The sequence below is a fragment of the Mauremys reevesii genome, linkage group 17 (genome assembly GCF_016161935.1).
Source record: "Mauremys reevesii isolate NIE-2019 linkage group 17, ASM1616193v1, whole genome shotgun sequence".
Lineage (NCBI taxonomy): Eukaryota > Metazoa > Chordata > Testudines > Geoemydidae > Mauremys > Mauremys reevesii.
Window position 1 is genome coordinate 23,246,691 of NC_052639.1, and position 23,681 is coordinate 23,270,371.

General features: G+C 52.1%; 1 protein-coding gene and 2 non-coding genes across 3 annotated transcripts; 2 read left to right on the plus strand and 1 right to left on the minus strand.

Annotated features, from left to right (window-relative positions):
• Positions 1–10,254: 10,254 nt before the first annotated feature.
• LOC120384980 (protein NYNRIN-like) lies at positions 10,255–13,792 on the plus strand. Its single transcript, XM_039504076.1, has one exon. It carries the CDS (start codon positions 10,255–10,257, stop codon positions 13,555–13,557), a length of 3,303 nt encoding a protein of 1,100 aa, XP_039360010.1. The 3' UTR covers positions 13,558–13,792.
• A 3,779-nt stretch (positions 13,793–17,571) lies between these two features.
• Positions 17,572–17,645, plus strand: TRNAT-UGU. Its single transcript has one exon. It is a non-coding gene; the product is annotated as a tRNA-Thr (tRNA).
• Positions 17,646–18,702: 1,057 nt separating this feature from the next.
• TRNAK-UUU lies at positions 18,703–18,775 on the minus strand. The gene has a single exon. It is a non-coding gene; the product is annotated as a tRNA-Lys (tRNA).
• Between the last annotated feature and the right edge of the window lie 4,906 nt (positions 18,776–23,681).

Consider the following 23,681-nt stretch of genomic DNA (forward strand, 5'->3'; position numbering starts at 1 on the left):
CCGCGGGGAGCGCGGGGCAGGGAAACAAAACGGCGGCTTAGCTGTGGGCGGGGCCGGAGTCCAGGGCCCAATGAGAGACGCGCGGCCCAGGCCGGGGCTTCAGGGGACCCCAGTGGCGCTACAGCCACGCCCCGGAGCCCTCCGCCCGTCCCGTGGTGCCCTCTCCTGCCCCCTCCCCGCTGCCTGGGGCTGATGCCAAGGCCCTGCTCCCTCACCCCCAGGCCCTGCAGCGTGTCGCTGGGCGCCGGTGGTGTAGACGCTGCGGCGGCCAGAGGGGTCCTTCAGTCGCTGTAGTCAGCCATCCTCACCCATAGGTGCTGGAACTGCGGGGCTGCAGCACCCCTGACTTGCAGTGGTTCCATTATAGACGGGATTTACAGTTTGGTTCAGTGGCTCTCAGCACCCCCACCATAAACATTGTTCCGCACCCCATAACCCATAACCCCACCCAGGCAGGCAGCTGGGAAGAATTCTTCAATCACAGAGCCCTGTCTACACCAGGGCATAGGTTGGCATAGCCACGGCATGGGGAAGAGGGACCAAACGTCTCACTTCCTGAGTGATGTAGCTAGGTCGGCCTGAGTTTATTGTATATAAGAGCTATGTATTATTAATGATTAAAGGCAAAAAAAAAATCCCCACAACCACTGCCAGCACGTCCCTACACTTCAAGGTCAAGTGTTCTCGGTCAACCTTTGAAAACAAGTACAGGCACAGATTAAATATATTACCATTGGTTTGTTTTTGTTTGTTTATTTTACTTTTCAATAGTAAATGTCTGGGGAATAGTCACAAAACAATTTCGCGTTGAATAAGGAGTTGCTAATGTGAAGAGATTGAGTAACACTGCTTCCCAGAAAAGTGTAATGCACCCCACCTCTCCATCATCACATACTTCACCCACCATGCCAGACTAGAAGTACTGACAGTGGATCAGCCACTGACGCATCTAACCTAGTATCCTGTCTTCACCAGTGGCCAGGACACAGCTGTTTAATTCCTATGTATCCTACTGTGCAATATCATACCATAGGCTTCTCCATAAAGGGATAAATCAGTTGTTTAAGTAGTGTGGGTTCATTTCCAACAATGGCTAATACATGATATTTTAATGGCGATCATGCACTGTTTGCATCTCACTGTGTAATACCAAACCATACGGGAGGCAGTGTGGTTAGTGGTTAGAGCACTAGACTGGGACTCAGAAGACCTGGTTTGTCTCACGGGCCTACCATGGTGACCGCGGGCAAGTCACGGCATCTCATGCCTCAGTTCCCCTATCTATAAAATGGGGAAAATGATACTGACCTCTTCTGTAAAGCACTCAGCAATCTAATGAAAAGCACTGTAGATAATCTACCAATCATTATTACCACTACCATGCGGTGGAATAGATGAATAGTCCATTTTGTCTGCTGTCCTATCTCCAATAGTGTCTAATGCTGAATGCTTCAGAGGGAGGCAAAACAAATGTGTCTACTTCTTCAATCTTCTATTATAGAACATTACAGTATGCCACACCAGAACTTTCTGAGGTCTATTTTAGCTGATATTCTGCCTCAGACAGTGGCCAATTCTGGATGCTTTGGTGAAAGGTGTAATCCTGTTCCCCTGCATAATGTACTTCACTATCTAATATACCATAGGATTTTCCATAGCAAAATAGGTCAGTGGGCCTATAAGGTATCCTATCACCAACAGTGGCCAGTGCTACATGATTCAGAGGAAGAATAAAAACCTTCACAAGTTCCCATCTCCCCCCCAACCATCTTGCACAGCAGGAGGGGGCTGAGCAGGAAGTTCTGATGGGGTAAGAACTGCAAATCCTGGAAGGAGCCTGTGCCAGGAACCAGGTGGTGCAGAAACCACAGCCCCCCTCCCCACCTCTAAGCCCCCCTTGGCTGGCACTGGATCGTGCCTCCTGTGGCCTCACTCTGCCACCTACACAAGCCCTGGAGGGCAGGGAATAGCCACGGTGCGGGGTCCCCCCTCCAACGGTCGTGGTCAGTGTCACAGTGAGTGACCCAAGGTGTGTGTACAGAATGGGGATGGTGTGTGTGTGTGTGTCTATTTCTGTGTGTTTTTGTGTATGTCTGGTTTTCTGCAGTGGTTGTGTGGGGGAGTTATTGCAGCTGTGGGGGTTATTGTGGCTGTGCAGGTGTGTGTTCATGTGGCTGGATTTGTGTGTGTGTTTGCATCTGTTAGTAGTTGTGTTGGTGTTGGCTGGACTTATGCGGGTGTTTGTGTATATTAGCAAGTGTGTGTGTGTGTGTGGCTGGATTCATGCATGTGTTTGTGTATGTTTGCAATTGTGTGTGTGTGTGTATGTGTGTGCGAATGCTCTGCTGCCCTCTGCCGGCGCAACAACCGCTTTCTCCATATGTCACAGCCCCATACCGTCGACCCCGGTGGTGATTTCCCCATCTTACAAGGGCTGGCTGGCCTGACCCTTCTCCCTCTGCGCAGTGTGGCGGGGCTGCAGCTCACCCCTGGGCAGGAGGGCCCAGGTGCAGGGCACTGGGCTCCAATGCACCTGGAGAGTAGCTCAGGTGAGGCAGGGCAGGGCGTGTGGTGTCCGTTCTGTGTTGCCTGGTGCTGGGCCATTGCACAATCCCCAGCCACGTTGCACAGCGCCCGAGAGGGGCAGGGGCCAAGCAGACGAGCCAGCATGAGGGGGTGAGGATGTGTGGCTGGGGGAGGAAACCTTGGGCTGCACACATCATAGTTATGCCCATGGTGGCTGCAAAATCTTTTTATGTACTTCTTCTTATCAGCAGTGTATTGTTTTCTCTGGTGATTAGAACTTGACCAAGAAATTTGTACCTTGATAAAATAATCGACTGCCCCTGGTGAAGACAATGGACTTGACACCCATTGGGGTGTCCCTACACAGGTACAAGTACTAACAACAGTGGCTGCCTTTTAGGCATAGTTTTTAATCAGGCCAATAAATGAAACAACCCCTTTTAAAATCATTTCTCAGCCTGAGTCCTTCACCCACATTCAAGCACCCATATATGAAGTAATTGTAGCTGAGTGTTTAAGGCAATGGACTAGAAATCCATTGGGGTTGCCCTGTGTGGGTTCAAATCCTGCTAACTACAGAAACACTGAATTGTTATTATTATTATTATTACTGTAGTCTTAGTACCTGAGCATCCACAGTGCAAACTGGAGCCAGATCTAGTTTCACTCTGTCTACACTTAAAACGCTGCTGTGGCACTGCTATAGCACTTTGGAGTAGACAGTGACTAGAGGGGTTTTCCCATCCCTGTAATAGCTGCATTGACAGAACAATTCTAACCAGGGCTTAGGTCACCTTAACTCTATGGGTCTGGGGTGGGATTTTTCACACCCTGAGAGACGTCGCTCTGCCAGTTCAGTGCCCAGCGTACACCAGCCCTTAGATCCTCTGGGTATTTCAATGCAGGCACTGACCTGTGAGAGGAAAACATCAGCTCACAAACCCAGAGACTGAATTCCCCACATTCAATCTCTCTGCACTTTCCAGAAAGTCACGAAATTCAATTCATTCTTGCTAGGACAGAGAAAAAATAAGTGACACTAAGTTTTTGGCTTGATTAAATAAAATTAAGTGTTTAATTAATATAGTAAAAATATGTCCTGATTCTTCTAACTAACACCACAACGTGAAGACAGAGACAATACTTGTCAGTGACGATTCATTTCACAAATGATCTTCCCATTATTAATTTCCACGCCGCCCCCGTTGGTGGTCTGGGCACCTCCAGTGTCACTGATCTGCATTCACCTTCCCCTTAGAATTGTTCTCGGACATTCCCAAATTTGGAAAATTGTGCAGTTCAGAATGTGAATAGTGACCCCGGCTCCTTCCTGCACCTGCTCAACATTGCTCCACAGCAGCTTCTCCCCCTGCAGAGTCACCCCAGCACTGCAGTGCAGCCGCCCAGGGTTCAGCAGGGCCCCCTGGCAAGGACAGTGGGTGCAGCTAACAGCCCGGTGTGCCTGGCACAAAGCAATACCCCCTACACACAAGTACAGAGACTGAATTCCCCAACTTTAACATCATGACACTCTGTAGAAAGCCACACGTGTCAGTTGTATTTTGACAGGGAGATGCAAAAATCAGGTGACATTATCTGATTAAAATATGAGCATATAGATCATTATTGCAACCACTGTTATATATTTGCTACAAATCTGGTACAAAATGTGGCATGTAAGATGTGTATGAAAAGATTATGATTTGCTGAATATGATGATGCTATTTGTATGCATGTATAATTTTTGTACTTGAAGTTGTGAGCACTGGCTCCATACTTGTATTTCAAATACGTTTGCTCCTGGGGTAACGCCCACAAGGTAGTTAGCCAGTGAGTGGCCCATCAAAAGGACACAACTCACAGTGGACCATGGCAGACACCCATCTACACTGAACAGACTTTTCTGTGAACGTTCCATCTGACGTATCCTGCAAAGTATCCATCCTGCAATAACTGAGCAAAATCAAGCATGGATGTGGACTTGCCCATGTGACTCCAAGCTCCCATCTTTCACCTGTGATTTTCCACTAGCTGTGCTGAGGACTTTGAAACAACGGCTTTCCTCCACATGGCAGAAGTTATGTGAGGCCCTGGAAACATCTCCACTGTGCCTCTTTCCTGCTCAACCCTCTGGACTATGGACTTATAGGGGGGAGGAATAGCTCAGTGCTTTGCACATTGGCCTACTAAACCCAGGGTTATGAGTTCAATCCTTGAGGAGGCCACTTAGAGATCTGGGGCAAAAATTGGTCCTGCTAGTGAAGGTAGGGGGCTGGACTTGATGCCCATTTGAGGTCCTTTCCAGCTCTAGGAGATTGGTATATCTCCAATTATTATTACCTTGCCCAGCCTCACCTGAGCTGCTCTCCAGGTGCATTAGAGCCCAGCACCCTGCACCTTGGCACTTCTGCCCCACAGGGGGTGAGCTGCACCACACTCTGCAGAGGGGAGAAGGGTCAGGCCAGCCAGCCCTTGTAACATGGGGAAATCACCACCGGGATCGACGGTACGGGGGCTGTGACATACAGAGAAACAGTTGTCGCGCTGGCAGAGGGCAGCAGAGCACACACACACAATTGCAAACATACATGAACACCTGCACAAATCCAGCCAACACCAACATGAGCCAGGGGAGCAGAGCAGGCTGGGGCTGGGTCACTCCACTTACCATGCAGGGGTGGGGGGGTGGAACTGGGAAGCCCCTGCAGGAGCTCCAGCTCACCTCCGCTCCGCCTTCTCCCCTGAGCTCGCCAGCACAGCTCCACTTCTCCTGCCTCCCAGGCTTGCGGTGCCAATCAGCTGTTTAGTGCTGCAAGCCTGGGAGGGGAGGAGAATTAGACAGGGGGCAGCGTGCTCAGGGGAGAAGACGGAGCAGAGGTGAACTGGGACAGGGAGCGGTTCACCTGCACGCCCCCACCCCGTTACTTGCTGCGGGCAGCCCTCCCCCCGCACCTCCCAGCCCCCTGCCCCAGCTCACCTCCACTCCACTGCCCACCCTGAGTGTGCTTTTTGGTGCCGCCAACCACTTGGCACGCTGGGCAGCCGACTAGTTTGCCTAGTGGTTGCACCGGCCCTGGCCACTGCCTGTCAGCAGGATTCCTCCTCCTCCTCCCTCCTGTGCCTCAGTGCAACTAAATCTCTGCACCTAGACAGCCGGTCCGTCCGCTGCACCCCAATCCCCCATGCCTGAGCCTCCCTGCCAAACCCTGCACCTGGCTCCAGAGAATTAAGTCTCATATCTCACTGGGAACGCGACTTCTTGTGCCCAGGGAGTCTTGGCCCCCCTCAGTAGCTGACCTGAGAAACACAGTGTCTGCAAAAGCAGCAAAGAGTCGTGTGGCACCTTATAGACTAACAGACGTATTGGAGCATGAGCTTTCGTGGGTGAATCCCCACTTTGTTGGATGTGTCAGTGTCGCCTTTTCCAAAGAAGTGCCTGGAGGGCCTTTTTCTGTGTGACCACGTGGCCTAATGGATAAGGCGTCTGACTTTGAATCAGGCAATCGAGGGGTCGAGTCCCTTCGTGGTTGTGCTTGTGCAGTTTTACCTTTGGGCTGAACGTCCTGCTCCCTTCAGGGCTAGAACCTCTTCTTGGCCGCTCAGACCAATGCTCTGGCTTCAGCTAGAGCCCCGGGAAGGAGTTGGGGGTTGGGCGTCACAAAGGCTGGGGCATGAGCCCCAGGTGCTTCCAGTCTCGCCTTTGCCCTTCCTCACTTGCCAGAGAAAATGGGCGGCTGCCCGGGCTAGTGTGTGGAGCAGTTTCCCTCTTCCAAGTGTGCGCCTGTCCCTGTGCTGGAGGGTACTTGCTACATAGCACCTTGGGAGCCTGGGTGTTTCTCTGCTTCTCGCCAGCTGGGGTAAAATCTCCTGCCCCACTGCCAAAGTGAGCACAGAGAGTGGGAACGGTAAGAGGCGCCACCGGGGGGCTGGCCCTGCTTTCCTACCATCTTCGATAATGGCCACAGAGCATCAGCAGCCTCTCCACATGCTGGTCTGTGGGTGGCCTTCAGTGGGGTTTGGCATGGCAGGGAGCAGCCTGGCTGGGTGTTTTTGTGCCTGTCTGCTGGCCACACATAGGCATGGTCCTGCCCTCCTCTTGCCCTGCCCTCGGCTGCTCTGTGGCTTTTAAGCCTTCCCTTGGAGCCGTCAGTACCAGCCGCCTCTGCTCTAGGTGCCCAGAGGAGGAGAGGTCTGCTGGGCTCTGTGTCGAAGTGGGGGATTTTCTTAGGGTTTTCTGTGTTTTCCAGTGGTTCGCATGCACAGGGAGCGGGACTCAGTGTCCCCGGGTGTTACTGGTTTAACGAGGTGAGGGTGTTAGAAAAATAGGCCAATACAAGCCTGTTAGCAAGACTAGGCCCTTAGCATAGGTAGACTCAAGGCCCTTAGCATAAGTAAAATTAAGGCCTTAAAATGCAAGCAGAGAGAAAAGCCTGTGTCAGCTATTATCAGCTTAATGCTTGGTTTGTCCTAGTTCATGCTTATCAGCAAGGCCCACGCTTGGCGTAACATATGTGCAGCTGTCTTTTTCTGCTTATGGCCAAAAGCAGTTAGCCTAATGGGTCATCTTCTCATGCATGAAGCCAAGAGTAGTTAGTATGATAATATAAGGGGTTAAAGGGGATATCTTATGTCTTCCTTACAATGATAAATGTATCCGTGCAGCTGCACTGTTATCATGATGGATGTATCCGTGACAGTTATGCATATCTTGTTCCTTTTTGATTGATATATGTATTCTATGTACTTCAATATTCCCTATAGATACATTTACAGGACCTATAGGGTCAGCCAAGTAACGCAAAATAAGACGTCAACAAAGTTGTTTGTTTCGGGTATAAAGGTAAGCCCATCCGGCCATGTAAGGTGTGTCTCTCGGCATTAGCCGACGAGAACACCCGCTCAGCTGATCGATCAATAAAGCTAATGGTACTCGTCTTCCTGTTTCCGTGCTTCCTTGGCGTAATTGGGTAAGCTCCAGGGAGAATCGGGCCCTTTTGGCTAACAAATTGGCGACTCCACGCCGGGACTTCTCTCCCTGTTGGGGGCGTTGACCGGCGGCCGAGGACGGCTCAGGAGAGTGGCCACCTCGAGCTATTGGTTTGCTCGAGCTCCGGGTCGCCACAATCGACCGGGACGGCTACGCCCCCTCTATAGAGAACTCCAGCCGACACGGAAGCAAGACAGTACCAGAAGAGGGGAGTCCACCTGCCGGACGCGGCCACTCCGGGCGCGGTAAGTGCGTTTACCTCTTGGGTTTGAGGATTAACGCCCCCGAAGAGTGAGGGTTGGGACATTGGGCCCCTAATGGTAAAGGAACCCACAGATAGGAAGGTGTGTGGGTAAAAGTTTTCTGATAAGGTACCTAGGTTCAGGCACGGCAAATGTATAACTTTACTAACTCCACTGATTCGTGGACCGTGCTGAATGAGTATTGGAATGTAAATACTACCCTCTTGTGTTTGTTTGCGATAGTAATACTTGTGTTTTACATTGTACTGACAACTTGGAAACCGCGGTTGCACTAGCCTGGTCTAGGACTTAAGCCAACTCTAGCCGCCCCAAGACTTCCGCGAGGGGAATTTCCCCCGGGACCGGAATATCTTGAAAGCAAGGGGAGTTGGCCGAACCCGTGACCAGGCTGATATCTAGGTGTAATGGGGTCCGGACAAAGCATGTCTACCCGGACACCCCTAGGATGTATGTTAGAAAATTGGCCAGAGTTTAGACGCCAAGCAGATTATGGAATGGTACTGTGTAAAGATAATCTGGAAAAATTCTGTACCTTAGAATGGCCAACGTTTGGGGTGGGGTGGCCCGCAGGGGGAACACTCAAACTGGAAACAGTGCAGGCTACACATAACGTTGTCACTCGGGATGGGCATTGGGATCAATACCCCTATATAGATATCTGGCAGGATCTCGTGGCCAAGCCCCGTGTGGCTACGGGAATGCAGAGCACAAGCTATCAGAGCCTTATTAGCCCGCGCCCTGTTAAAAAGCCCTGTCCCCCTTATGATACCCCCCGTCCGCCTGCCGTGCTTCCTTCTGCCCCTGACCCAATGCTTCCTCCTCCTGTATATCCTGGTCTCCCGGTCTTGGCAGCTGCAGCAGCTCCACAGGCTCCAGCTCTCGCTTCCCCTCCCCCGAAGGCGGAAGCCCCGGCCGTAGTGGTAAAACCCTTGCCTGACACACAGGAGGCTGCAGGGATAGACTCGGCCACAGAGCGAGGGGATGAGCCGTCTGTTTCAGAGCACTCTGATAAGGGTGACTCAGTGGCAGACCGAGTTAAACAGAATCCTAGGACAGGCCTCAAGGCGCAGGGGACAGGGAGCTCCACGTTTGTTGCCCCTTTCGGGGACTCCCCGGGTAAGGCTGGCCCAGTTTTTCAGTGCCCTTTACGGGAGACTATGCTTCCTGGCGGTGATGGGGGTACTGGTGTCCTGACTATGGTATATGTCCCCTTCACCACCAGCGATCTGTATAACTGGAAACACCAGAATCCCCCGTTTACGGAAGACCCTGCCCCGCTGACTGCCGTATTTGAGACCTTGGTTACAGCCCATAAGCCCACCTGGGGGGATATGAGGGTTGCCCTAGATACCCTTCTTACTGCAGAAGAGAGACGCTTAGTTTTCTCCCAAGCCCGTAAGTGTTTACGAGAATCGGGGGTGCGGGAAGAGGATTTAGCTGAACGGCTCCCTACTGCACCACCCGACTGGGGACATACAGCGGCTCCAGACATAACAAAACACCATGGCTATGCCGTGGCAGTGGTACAGGGAATGAAACGCTGTATTCGGAAAACCACAAATTGGGCTAAATTGTATAATGTGAGACAAGAGAAAAATGAAAATCCAGCCGCTTTTTATGAGCGCTTGTGCGATACCTGTAAAAGGTATACTGACCTCGATCCAGAGACTGCCAATGGAAAGCAGGTATTAATCCCCCTTTTCATTGGACAGTCCTATGAGGATATCAGAAGGAAATTACAGAAGCTAGATGGAGCTGCAGGCAAAAATATAGAGGAGCTCCTGGGGATTGCGGTGAAGGTTTATGATCGCAGGGATGACAAGGAGCAGAGGAAAGGGGCTCGCGTACTGGCTATGGCTCTGAGAGAAGGAAGAGAGGAAAAGGGGGGCAAGGGAAGAGGACGCTCAGGCTCAATTGGCAGGGGAAAGGGCTCCCGGTTGGGTCGGAATCAGTGTGCCTATTGTAAGGAAGAGGGACACTGGAGAAATGAATGCCCCCGCCGACAGGTTAGAGGAGAGGGACACAAGGATGGGACTTCACCCGTGCCTGTTTTCTATGGTGGCACGGGGGAAGGGGCTACCCTATAGGAGGCCGGGGACCTAACGGCCCCTCCTGGCAGCACAACCCGCCAGTCTGGATCCCACGGTAAAAATTAAGGTAGAGGGCCGCCCGATTACAGCCCTTATTGATACAGGGGCTACTCTTAGTTTACTACCCCTCGACACGGCACCACGAGCCAGAGCCCAAGGGTGTGTCACGGTCCAAGGAATAGAGGGGCAGCACATTACACTAAAGAAAACCCTCCCCCTCTTAGTGAAAGTAGGGGACCGCCAAGTATCCCATCAATTTGTTTGCAGCCCTTCCTGCCCCATTGCGCTGCTAGGGCGAGACCTCCTCACTAAATTACAGGCGGAGATCTCGTTCACTAATGGGGCTATGGAGGTTAGGCTCCCAAAACAACAAGCTTCCAACTATCAGATGGCCCTACTTAATGCTGCTGTAAAACCTGCCCTAGCACACCACGGGGTTGACGAGGCTTCCCTGCCAGGCATCAATGCCAGAGTTTGGGCTGAGGAGGGAGGTCATGCCCGTGCCAAAAATGCCTCGCCGGTACACATCACCCTTAAGGAAGGGAGTTGCCCCGTCCGAGTCCGACAGTATCCCCTTAAGTTAGCCACCCAAATCGGGTTAAAACCTCTGATTCAAAAGTTTGTACAATGTGGGTGGCTAAGGGAGGGCACGTCCCCGTATAACACCCCGATAATGGGAGTGCCTAAGCCTAACGGACAATACCGGCTCGTGCAGGATCTAAGGCAGGTCAATAAGCTAATAGAGGCGCCTTATCCTGTTGTCCCAAACCCCCACACGATTCTAGGACAGATACCCAAAAGCCATGGTTGGTTCTCAGTAATAGATTTAAAAGACGCCTTCTTTTCCATCCCCCTTGATCAGGAATCTCAAAAGCTGTTTGCCTTTGAGTGGGAGGATCCCGACACCCATTACAAAGCCCAATACCTCTGGACTGTTGTTCCGCAGGGGCTTACCTGTGCACCGGAAATTTTTGGGAGTCAGCTACGGAGGGACCTTGCTCCCTTCCTAGCTCGACACCCTGCGTGCAACGTAGTCCAGTACTGCGATGATTTACTTTTAAGTACTGAGACAGAGCAGACTTGTAAGGAACAAACTGTAGAACTCCTTAACTTCCTGGGGGCACAGGGATACAAAGCCTCTAAGGAAAAAGCACAACTGGTTAAACAGCAGGTCACTTTCCTAGGGTACCGCCTTAGTCAGGGGAGTCGAAGTTTAAGTAACGATAGAATCCAGGCTATACTCGACAGCCCTCAGCCCCAGAACCCCAGAGAATTGAGAGCTTTCCTGGGACTGACCGGCTTTTGCCGACTCTGGATCCCTGACTATGGGGGAAAAGCCAGACCCCTATATGAAGCCCTAACTAAAGAAGGTCTGCTGCATTGGAAGTGGACTAAGGACAAAGAGAAAGCATTTCAAGAGCTTAAAAGAGCTTTAATTCAGCCTCCTGCTCTGGCTCTCCCAGATCCACGGAAACCATTTACTTTGTATGTCCACGAAAGAGCCGGGGTAGCGTCTGGGGTCCTCTGTCAAAAGTCAGGACCGACCTGGAGACCCATCGGCTATTATTCCAGAGTCTTAGATCCAGTTGCCAGGGGATGGCCAGCCTGCTTGCGGGCTGTTGCTGCAACTGCTCTCCTCGTACAGGAAGCCGAAAAGTTAACCCTTGGTGGGGACACTGAGGTTGTGGTGCCTCACGGAGTGCCCCAGATACTAGGAACAGGGGCGGGGGATAGACATCTGAACCCCAGTCGGCATACTAAATATGAGGTGGGACTTTTACTAGCCCCGAACCTCACCTTTAAAACAGTCAGTTCTCTCAACCCAGCTACCTTACTGCCTGACCCTCAGGCTCCCAGTGGTGCTGTTGATCCGACCCATGACTGTGTCGAAGTCCTGCAGCACGAGACTAAACCCCGTCCCGATCTTTCAGATTTGCCCTGGCCCAACCCTGATCTTGAGGCATATGTCGATGGTTCTAGTTATGTACTAGATGGGAAGCGGTACACAGGGGCTGCTGTGATAATTAGAAGCACAGAGGTGGTGTATCCCTTTAAACTCAGCTCCTCTCTATCCGCTCAAGCAGCAGAACTAGTTGCTCTCATCGAAGCTCTTCGCTTGGGGGCTGGGAAGACCATAAATCTATACACTGACAGTTGCTATGCGTACATGGTAGTACATGCTCATGGGACCTTGTGGAAAGAAAGGGGTTTCATTACAGCCTCGGGCCAAAGAATTGCCCATGGGACCCTTATCAAATTGTTGCTTGAAGCCTTAATGCTTCCCCTGCGGGTCGCCGTCATCCATGTCCGTGCACATGGGAAAGCTCCTGATGCAGAGCAGCGCAAGTATAATCGTTTGGCTGATCTGGCTGCGAAGGAGGCAGCACGCAGGGGAACTGTGTGGCTTCTTTTAGTTCAGGACACTGAGGCTGAAACTCCTGTCCCCCGTTACACGACAGAGGAGGTATCCTGCGCCCAAGCTGCAGGGGCCCGGCAAACCCCCTCTGGGTGGTGGAAACTACCCGGGGGAGAAATATTCGTTCCCCGTCCGGTGCTCCAGGAGATTCTTCAATCCCTGCATAAAGAGGGACATTTAGGATCGGGAGCGATGGTTGATTTGGCTGCCCGATCCCTTAGAGCAGTGGGTATGCATACAGAAGCCCAGAGAATTGTCAATAATTGCTCTGTTTGTCAACGCACTAACCAGAAGGGATCTGGCCCCCCTGTTCCACTGGGAGGCCGACCCTGGGCTGCCTACCCCTTTCAAAGGTGGCAAGTGGATTTCGCTGAAGTACCCCCTTGCCGAGGCTACAAATACTTGCTTGTTTTTGTTGATCAGCTTACCGGGTGGGTGGAGTGTTTCCCTACCCGACACTGTCAGGCTCGAGCAGTTACTAAGGCCCTGCTACATGAAATACTTCCCAGATACCACCTCCCTGAAGTAATTGAGTCAGATCGGGGAAGTCACTTCATCTCCCAAGTGGTCCAACAGGTAGCGCAGGCCCTTGGTATCCAGTGGAAGCTGCATACTCCTTGGAGGCCACAAAGCTCAGGCCAGGTGGAAAGAATGAATAGGACTCTCAAAGATACTTTAACAAAGCTCTGTATAGAGTCTGGTTTAAAGTGGCCTGATGCCTTGCCGCTTGCGCTTACTCGCATTCGAAGGGCCCCCCGTAAGGGTCTGAGACTTTCACCCTTTGAGTTGGTTTTCGGGTTCCCTCCCCGAGTACTCATCCCCGGGTTCCGGGAAAATGTAAGCTGGGAGGTAGGGAATGACTCTTTGTGGAAACAGGTCTCTGCGCTGCAATCTGTCTTGTTTCAGCTACACCGATACGCAGCACCCTTCCAGGCCCTTCCCTTGGATCGACCCGTGCATTCGTTCCAGATCGGTGACCGGGTCTTTATCAAGAAGTGGAAGCGTGATCCTCTCACAGCACGGTGGGAAGGCCCACATACTGTTTCGCTCATCAGCCAAGCTGCCGTCAAGGTTCTTGGAAGCGACAAATGGACGCACTGCACGCGAGTTAAACGCTTTGTTAGCTCGGATCCAGAGGACGCCTCAACCGAAGAGGACAACAGCCCTCTGCTCCCCCCGGCTCCGGACGCCCGGGGTGACACAGGTGAAGACTCTAACTGGGAGTATCACGGACTGGAGGGCTTAAAGGGACTCTTTAAAAGAAGGAAACAATGAAGTTGTTCCTCCTGTTTCTGTTTTGTTTCCTTGCTTGCTCTTATGGTTGGGAAAACAGGTTTCTGCAGTTAGGAGAGATAATTGCAAGTTCCTTTAACCTCACTAACTGCTGGGTGTGCGGTGGCCCAGGGGAATTGGATGAATGGCCCTGGGTAGCCCAGCCAGTGCAGCCCAAGTACTTGCTGAGTAACCTCAGCATCGTGCATAATGGCACGGAGCAATGGTCCACAGATAGTAGCCCCTGGCGTCTCTATTCCGCTGGCATGGGAATCTTTTGCCTTAATCGCACCCGGCGTGGGGGCCGGTATGTGGGGGAAAGTAAATGTAGTTGGACCCTATCCCGGGGATATGATTGCTACCATCATCCTGGCTGTCACACCTATGATTGCTCTAAATATCGAGGGCGATGGAACCATACCCATGTGAAATTAACCAATAGTAGCTGGGTCAGATGTTCCTTCCAACACCATACCGGTGAGGGTTGTAAGGCAGTGGGACTAGATGGGTTCTTTGATTCCCTCTTTCTAGCCTGTCAACGCGATAACACCACTAGTAAAAAGCATGTGATCCGGTGGTATCAGTGGGCATGGCAGCACTCTAATGGAACTCGGGTAACTCACTTCAGACACTTTTGGTCTAATACCGACAGGCCCAGGTCAGGTTGTAAGTGTGTGTGGAAAGCAGGAGCTGGAGCATGGAAATGTGAATACTGTGCTGCTGATGGGGTACCGTCCTCCGTGATGGGTGGGCCATTCGGAGGACCCTAGGAACAGGCAACCACATATACTATGAACGACCCTTGGACCCCGATACCTGGGATGGCCCTTTTGCTAATGGGACTTGGGCCCTAAAGGGCCATTATTGGATCTGTGGCTCTTATGCCTATCGCAGACTTCCACCAAATTGGTCGGGGATATGTTATGTGGGGTATATTCGGCCATTGTTCTTTCTCCTGCCCCAAAACCGGGAAACACACTAGGAATTAGAGTGTATGATGATCTCGTTAGGGAAAAGCGGTTTGTGGACTCCACTTTAACTGCCGGAAGTTCCCAGGCCTGGGGAGCTCAGGAGTGGCCCCCAGAGCGGATCATCAAACATTATGGGCCTGCCACCTGGAATCCCACCGAGCTTGTCACGGGAGCTAGGGAACCAATTTACAATCTGAACCGCATTATCAGGCTGCAAGCTATCTTGGAAATATTAACCAACCAGACAGCTGCAGCGTTAGATCTGCTGGCAGATCAGTCAACCCAAATGCGAAATGCCATCCTCCAACATCATCTAGCTCTTGATTACTTGCTGGCGGAGGAAGGCGGGCTCTGTGCAAAACTTAATGAGTCTAATTGCTGCCTGCAAATAGATGACAATGGGCAAACAGTGAAACAGTTGACCAAAGAAATGAGAAAACTCGCCCACGTCCCAGTCCAAACCTGGGGTGGGTGGGACACAGACTGGTTCACATCCTGGTTGCCACAAATGGGATGGTTTCGTAAAGGCTTTTTGCTTTTTATGCTTGTTATAGTTACCCTTATAACCTTCGCTTGCTTCACCCCCTGCTTGGTCGCTATAGTTCGACGACTGGCTACCCATGTTACCTATCAGCAAATAATGACTTTATATCGGCCAGAGGATCGGCCAAAGGAAGCAGAGGAGTGGGGAAGTTTAAGCTCTTAAAATGCTTTAAGGGGGGAAAGCTGTTAGAAAAATAGGCCAATACAAGCCTGTTAGCAAGACTAGGCCCTTAGCATAGGTAGACTCAAGGCCCTTAGCATAAGTAAAATTAAGGCCTTAAAATGCAAGCAGAGAGAAAAGCCTGTGTCAGCTATTATCAGCTTAATGCTTGGTTTGTCCTAGTTCATGCTTATCAGCAAGGCCCACGCTTGGCGTAACATATGTGCAGCTGTCTTTTTCTGCTTATGGCCAAAAGCAGTTAGCCTAATGGGTCATCTTCTCATGCATGAAGCCAAGAGTAGTTAGTATGATAATATAAGGGGTTAAAGGGGATATCTTATGTCTTCCTTACAATGATAAATGTATCCGTGCAGCTGCACTGTTATCATGATGGATGTATCCGTGACAGTTATGCATATCTTGTTCCTTTTTGATTGATATATGTATTCTATGTACTTCAATATTCCCTATAGATACATTTACAGGACCTATAGGGTCAGCCAAGTAACGCAAATAAGACGTCAACAAAGTTGTTTGTTTCGGGGTATAAAGGTAAGCCCATCCGGCCATGTAAGGTGTGTCTCTCTCGGGCATTAGCCGGGACGAGAACACCCGCTCAGCTGATCGATCAATAAAGCTAATGGTACTCGTCTTCCTGTTTCCGTGCTTCCTTGGCGTAATTGGGTAAGCTCCAGGGAGAATCGGGCCCTTTTGGCTAACAAGGGGAGAGGGAGTTTGTTGTTACAGAGGATCGGAGAGGGACTTGGGACCCTGGCTGATGGCCTGGAGGATGGAGACCCCAGCGACTGGTGACCTGGTGACCCGGACACCCAGCTCAGGAGTCACAGCCAGTTCTGGCCAGTGAGAGGACAATGGGCTGCGGGGAGAGGACCCCGTGACCAACCTGTTCCAGCCAGAGGGGGGCAGAGAGGGGAGGAGGCCCAGGCAACCCTGTTTACCTGGAGAAAAGACAATGGACAGAGGTGGGGCCTGGGGCCCGGGATATCGGAGGCCCAGCTGGGAAGCAGGGGGGCTCTGGGCTGGCGGGGAAGCAGGCAGAGCCCACCTGGCTGCAAGGGGACTGGGATGTGCTGTTACTGTGAGAGGCCAGGCCTGAGGCCCTGAGAGTTTCCTGTGCTGTGTTCAACTCTCAATAAACCCTCCTGTTTTATGCTGGCTGAGGGTCACTCCGGGCTAGAGAACAGGGGGCATCAACCTTCGGGGTGAGGAGGCCCAGGGGTCCAGGCGCGTGGACTCCTGAGGGGCCACGGCGAGAGACAGACGTGCTAAGGCTCAGAGAGGTGCGGCTCCAGGAGGTGGAGGGCCTGACCCCGAGAGAGTGGACCCCGAGAAGGGCTGTCGCACTGAAAGGCACCCCCCACGGACCGCACGGGGCCAAGAGTGGGCACGATCTGTGAGTCCGTGACAGGCAGTGACATCACAAAGGCCTTTTGCAGGACCTCAGACTATTGGTCAAAGGTGGTGGGGAGGTGGTGACCTCACAGACAGATGCTGACATCAGCCAGGCAGGACAGGGGCGAGGGGCCAGGGAAACCTCAGAGACCCTGTGGCTTTGCTTCAGCAAGTCTCCTTCTCCAGGTCTCTCTTTGAGGACTGAGAGAGTATTCGGGTTCACGGACATGAGTGCCAGGAGGAACCTCTTTCGAGTTTTCTCCTTCCCTTTTCCTGATTTTACTAGAAAACAGCCGTCCCTGTTTAGAAGGTAAGAGCCTACTCTAGGGAAGGGGTGTCCTGGGGGTGTCACAGTTCGGATGCCGGTGCCCCCCCCCATGTAAGGAAGTTCCCGCTACCCTGCTCTGTGTTCGCAGTGTGGGAGAGAGCAGCATCCACGGCAGTGATTTGCTCCTGGCTGCTGGAGCAGAGCAGCAGGCTCAGCTGTCAGAACTTCCCGGAGTGATGAAAGGGGAGGGCCCCATGGCTCTGTAGCAGGAATGCAGGGCAGGCGAGTTCACAGAGGGCATAGTGGGATACTGGAGGAGGCCAGTTATGGTGATATAATGAACAGCAGCGTCTACACTGACACTCTGTCACTTTAAGTTTGCTGCAAAAAGCTCATCGAAGTGGTTTTATTTGGTCACCAAAACAGGGCAGTTTTGTCACCAGATGTGGCATTGCAGTGCCAACCGAGGGAGCATAGTGTGTTTTTCACACACCTGAGCAATATAATTCTGCTGAAATAACTTTGTAGTGCAGACCTGGCCAAAGATTCATACACACACAGAGCTTGCAAGAAAAACCTCACCTGCTGCTCTGCTTTGTGGGGCCCAGGGGGGGATGGCAGGGAGTCAGGTGTGAGCAGACACTCTACTTTAGCCACAGGCAGGCACCATGGTTTAGCTGGTTAAAGTACCTGTTTTGTAAACAGGAGATGCTGGGTTCAACTCCCAGTGGTGCCTTGTTGAGATGCTTTTAGAGCACCTGGTATTGGCTACTGTCAGAAGATAAAATACAGAGCTAGATGGACCTTTGGTCTAGCCCAGTGTGGTTTTTCTTATGGTTTAAATTACACTCACTGGCACTGATAATAGAGTTACTGAAAGTTTGGGAGTTAAGAGCTGATAGGTCAGTGGTCCAAGCCCCTTGCAGGTGGTCCCCTCCCTCTGGGACAGGGGCAGGTCTGAGCTATCGCACCAAATGCTCATTATGGCTTCCAGAATCTGTGGGCAGCTCATTTAGTTTACACACAGGGTTGAGTCCTTGATTCACACATCAAGGATAACAACACTTTGTTTCTCCTGCCCCAATAACATGGAGACTGGGAATCCAACACCAGCCACCAGTGATCATTTCGGCAAGCAACCCAACCTATTTCCAACATACTGTGAAATCCACATGCAGACTCATACACGAAACCTTGCAAGAAAATCTTCCTGAGGGTCTGAAGCACCTGCTGCTGGAGGGAAGGAGGAGCCGTGGGTTGGGATTGAGGAGCAGCATGAGGAGGGGTCTGTGGGTTGGGATTGAGGGGCACTGGGAATAGGAGGGGCTGTGGGTTGGGATTGAGGGGCACTGGGAATAGGAGGGGGCTGTGGGTTGGGACAGAGGAGAAGGGTGAAGAGGAGCAGGCTCCAGTTGGGAGTGAGGAGCAGTGAGCATAGGAGGGACTGAGGTTGGGTCTGAGGGGCACTGGGAAAGAGGGGACATGGGTTTGGGCTGAAGGGCATCTTCATTTGGGGATCCAGCAGGACAGGGGAAGGCAGCAGGTGATTCTAATTCCTTAGGGATATTCTGTGTGTTTGTCTGTGTGTGTGTGTGTGCAGGGGAGGAACATGCTCTATGCCCAGAGGCCTTTATTCCTCCAGGCTGCAAGGACAGAGGGGATGTCAAGGAGTTGTTCCTTCAATCCCCCCCACACAAAGGCCCTTCTTAGGAAAGGAAAATCCTGAAGAGAAAGAGTAACACCAAAGAAGATTCCAGAAAGTCAGATTTTTACAATCATACTGAGAAGTTTATCACCTGACCAGGGACTTGAACCCTGGACCCTCAGATTAAAAGTCTGATGCTCTGCCAACTGAGCTAGCCAGGCTCACATAGGAAAAGTGCAAGTTGGTGCAGAGGTGAAGCTAGTCAAGAAAAATCAAGCAGGAAACAATTGGGGAAACCTGCTGCTCTCTCTCTCTCTTCCCAGCCCTGGCCTGGCCTGGTATTAGTGCTGGTTAAAAAGAGGGAAAATATCGGCATCTACCAGCCTCTCATAGCTGTACAAGACTCAGGCACAATACAGAGGTGCCCATCTGCAAGTGCCGAATGGTTGGATTGGCTAATGCAACCTGTAGACGTCCAGGGCACACTGGGATATCGAGCCGAGTGTCCATCACCATCATCATTTCGAAGGGATAATGATAATGGTAGCAAGGTTCACAACTGACTCAGCAGTTGCATACAAAGGTGCATGTTTGGCAGTTACATTGGGAAATTCTGGCTCCTTCTCAGGCTCAGGTTGGCCACCCCGGTCTAGATGTAGAAGTTACAACATTTAAACTTGAAAGAGGGGCCAATTTCCCCATCATTTCCCACCTTTACATCCAAACACAATGACTTTCTGAATGAACCTTCCTCGTTCAGCCAGAAGATCTTGGGGTGGTTGTAGGAGTCACTGGATAAAATTCTCTGGACTCTGTTCTGAATCAGGTCAGAGCAGAGGTCCCTAGTGATCTAGTCTGCCTGTAAAATCTATATATCAACACCAAATATGGTGTGAAATTAATCCTCAGAAATGGCTGTTCCCCACCCAGACCCCAGCAAAGGGCTCTCCAAGGAAGGGGGCTGTTGAGGAAGGAAAGATGAAAGATGTCCTCTCCCTGGAGGGACTGGGCTCTGCGCTTTGGACAGAAAGGAGGGGAAGGAAATGGTCACACGATGGCAGCAGAACCTAAGAAATGAAACACAACAGGCTTCTGAGCACGTTGCTTCTGAACAGTGAATGAACCTGACTCCGGGATCATGAAAAGCCAAAAAGCCGTTTCTTTCTATGCCCGGGAGAAAAGAGTTCCAATCATTCCTGCCCGTTTACTTTTGAATTATTTTACATTATAAAGAAAATTGTAACAAAATTAGTCTGAACTTGAGCTGCCTGTTATTAAAAGCTGGTTCCCCAATTCAGTTCCAACTGCTCTGCTAGAAACACCCCCAGGTCCCTGCTCACCCCAGGAAGAGGAAAAAGAGAAACCCCCACTGGGCACTGTCCTTGGCTCCAGGCTGCTGTCCCGGGGTGCGGGTGGGGACTGATTGTTTGCTGCTGGGGAGGGAGCCAGTAGAGGCCTCTGGTGCTCTGCTCCTAGCATCTGCCTGGCCCAGGCTGTCCTCTGCCTCAGCTGCTGCTCCCGGCCTTACCAATTTATGTGACCCTCCCTGTCTTTTAACAAGCAAAGATAAAGTGAGATGAAAACTTACAGAGGGTGGGGATCTCTATTTATACACTATAACAGCTACTGTTTTGGCTTACTTAGAGATAATTAATGTTTAACAAGTTTTATACAAAGTATTTCTTTGAGCTTAACAAGTTTTATACCAAGTATCTCTTTGAGCAGGCTTCACACAGATACAGCTGGTGGCTTGCAGGTTAGAGGCTAAATGTTGGGAATCACAAATTTACTTCTAACATAAACCTTAAGTTATAAAGTATTAATTAACAATAAATTAATAAATCATTTCTTTTATAAACCATGTTTAATATAAACCTTCTTTAATATCCCTACAGCCGGGCCACCCCGGTACAGCGCACCGGCTCTTGCCAGTACACTGTACTGGGGCTTGGGCACAGGGCCCTCTAGGGGCGGGGCCCGATTCAGAGGAATTGGTTGAATTGGCCTAAAGCTGGCCCTGCTGGCAGCTCCAGCCTTTTTATAGGCAGAGGCTGGCTGGTGTGTCACACAATCTCTTTATTACTCGCCTGAGATGGGTCACCTGTTACTTGTGGCTCTGAATATGCATATAAGGAAAAATCCCAAAGGTCTGACCATCTATGGCCATCAGGTAGCAGTGATATGGAAGTGCCATCACCACAGCGGTGACCATAAAGTCAGGTGTTTTGACCACCTATGGCCTGTGATGTTATGGGCGTAATATAATATCTTATTCAGCCAATCACTCAGACAAAGAAGTTGTTTATATCTGCAGAAGATAATGCTGCCTGCTTCTTGTTTACACTTCTCTGCACGAGATGTCACTATTGTTTCATTGGCAATGGAGTGTGATGTCACAGACTGTGTACATCATCATGTAATGACTGACTGCACCCACCACTTTTAAACCACTTGGTTTGCACCCATGCCCTTAATCCTGTCCTAAAATTACCTTTTCATGTCACTAAGCTCTCTTGTTGCTGTGGGGTACTGTAGGTGTGAGGCAGGGCGGGTTGGGAGAAGAAATATTCTTTATCTGAAGAAGTGATCTGTATGAGGAAAACATTTGAAAACTTGTTTACTGAGTAATGTGAGTTCTTCACTCTACTTGATAGCATTTCTCTGCTTGTAACATGAACTTGTGAACACCACATCCAAGCAATTCCAAAATTCCAGGAATATTCTAGGCATCAGTGAGCAGAACCGTATTGGTTTTGGTGAAAATTGGAATGGGAAATAGACCAGTCATGCTTAAGTTAGGTTTGGCGCCTAACTCCTATTGAAATCAGTGGGTGTTATGCACCTAATCTGCTGGTGCAATTTTCAAAAACACCTTTAAGCATCTGTTTGCATCTTAAGCACCTAAATATCTTTGAAAATCTGGTCCTTCATCTCTGCCTCAGTTCCCCATCTATAAATGGAGGTTAATAATACTTTATCCTACTGTTTGCCTATCTTGTCTATTTGTTTAGATTGTATTTGAGGCACAGGACAATCTCTTACTATGTTTTTGTAATGGGACCCTGAATTTTGGTTGGCACATCTAAACACTACCATAAAACAAAAAATGATCAGCCCCATAATATAAAGGCCCACCAATGATCTATTTTTCAGGGCAAGTCACAGGCCCAGCTGCCTCAGAGGAAAGTCTGAGAAACACAATATCAAACAATTATGGATTAACCTGCCCATAGGAGAAGTTTCTTCCTGACCCCTATCAGTTGGTGGTAGGCTTATATCCTGAAGCATAAGGATTTATATCCCTTCTACATTTTGTATACCAGCGAAGTTTGGATGATATGGTCCATATAAATGTCTAATCCTTTTCTGAATCAGCAGCGTCTCACCCAGGAAACTCAACGCCAATCTCCTGAGGAGATAGAGAGACACACACAATCAGACAGAGACTGAGGGCTTCCCCCACCTTTAGCAACAACTGAAACCCCCTCCCCACAGAGGCATGTCCTGATTTTATTTGCCCCCATGTTAATCCAGCCCAGAGCCTGCCCCCCACCCCCCGGCCTGGTGACAGTGAGTGAGGGCGGGGGAGAGAGGGGGCCGGCGTGAGCAGGGCAGGGCCTCGGGGAGGGGCCACGGCAGATCCGGGGCTGCTCTGAGGGTCACAAAGGGCCCGTGGGCACGAAGAGGCTGCAGCCCCAGAACTGCCGGACAACGCACAGCTTGACTCTGCCCCTCGGTCCCTGCGCACACGGGACGGGACCTCGCCCGGCCCCGCGGCCCCAGGCCGCCGCTCGTGGGGCTGCTCCCTGGCAGCTCAGCCCCTGCCCCACCTGCTGCTGCCCCCCAGGCCCCGCGGGGGGTGTGTGAAGCCCTTTCACTCCGCGCTGCCTCTGCCCTATGACCCCCCGCCCCAGCCCGGCTCCCGGGGCAGGGGCGTGGCAGGGGCTGGGCCTGACGCCTGGCACTGGGGGTCTGAGCCCCCAGCCCGTGCGGAGCTGCCACTCACCGTCCCGCCTCAGCGCTCCTCGGACCTGCCCCGCCCCGGCCGCCGGCTGCCCCCGCGCCCGCCGAGCCCCAGCAGCGCCGGGCGGAGTCCCACTGGTGCCGCCCGCGGGACTGAGCCGCGCAACCCCCCCGCGGCTCCCGGGGCTGGGGCCGCCCCTGGCGCGGCGGGTCGAATCCCAACGGCCGCAGCGCGCCGGGCGGGCGGGGGCGGGCGGCGACGCCACGGGGCGAGGGAAGCGGGGCAATACCCCTCGCGCCGAGTCTCGGTCCCGCGCGCTCTCCGCCAATCAGGGAGCGGGGAGGGGTGCGGCGAAGTGACGGGATAGGGCCCCTCCTCCACTAGAGGCCGCCTGCCAGAGGGAGAACTACACTACCCAGTGTGCACTGGGAGGGGGCGCGTTGTCTGAGCAACCAGGCCGTCCCTGCCGCTCTGAGAAGAGCCAGGAACTACAACTCCCAGCCTGCCCCGGGCGCCCCGTCCTCTCGAGCCCAGGGAAGGGCGGGTCCTGGGTCAACCTGACACCTCCCCCACCCCGTGCAGTGTATTGACCTGCCCCGTAGGAACGTGCCGCTGCTTCGCCCCCTGCACAGAGCAGCTGAGCGGGGCGGGGGGAGGGGCGAGGACCGGGGCCGCCGAAGCTCCCGCCCCCCAAACCTGGCGGGGGGGGGCAGGTCTGTGCGGGGCAGGTGAGTGCCGGGTCTGTCTCCGTCCGGTGACTTTACACCTGTGTCTGCACCGCGGGGATGGTCCCAGCGCCCCTTGTTTGCTGGGGCTTTAACCCCCCCCCCCGGGGTGAGCTGGTTTCTGTGCGTGTCTGAGGAGCCTTGTACCCGGCTACTGGTCAGCGCCCCTCACTCCCGCTGTCCCTCCCCAGCCACCCCCCCTTCCTCCTCCCTCGGGCGAGCCCGGCTTTGAACACCCCCTGCAGTAACAGTGTCACCCACAGACAAAGCTGCCACTGAACTGAATTAACCCTCCTCATCCCCGAGCCCCCCCTCGCTCCGCCCATTCCCCCAAAGCCCTACCCCTGCCCCTGAGGTCCTGCCCTCACGCTGCCCCTGCCCCTGAGGTCCCTGCCTCACATCACCTGTCCCTTCCTCCAATGCCCCACCCTCACTCTG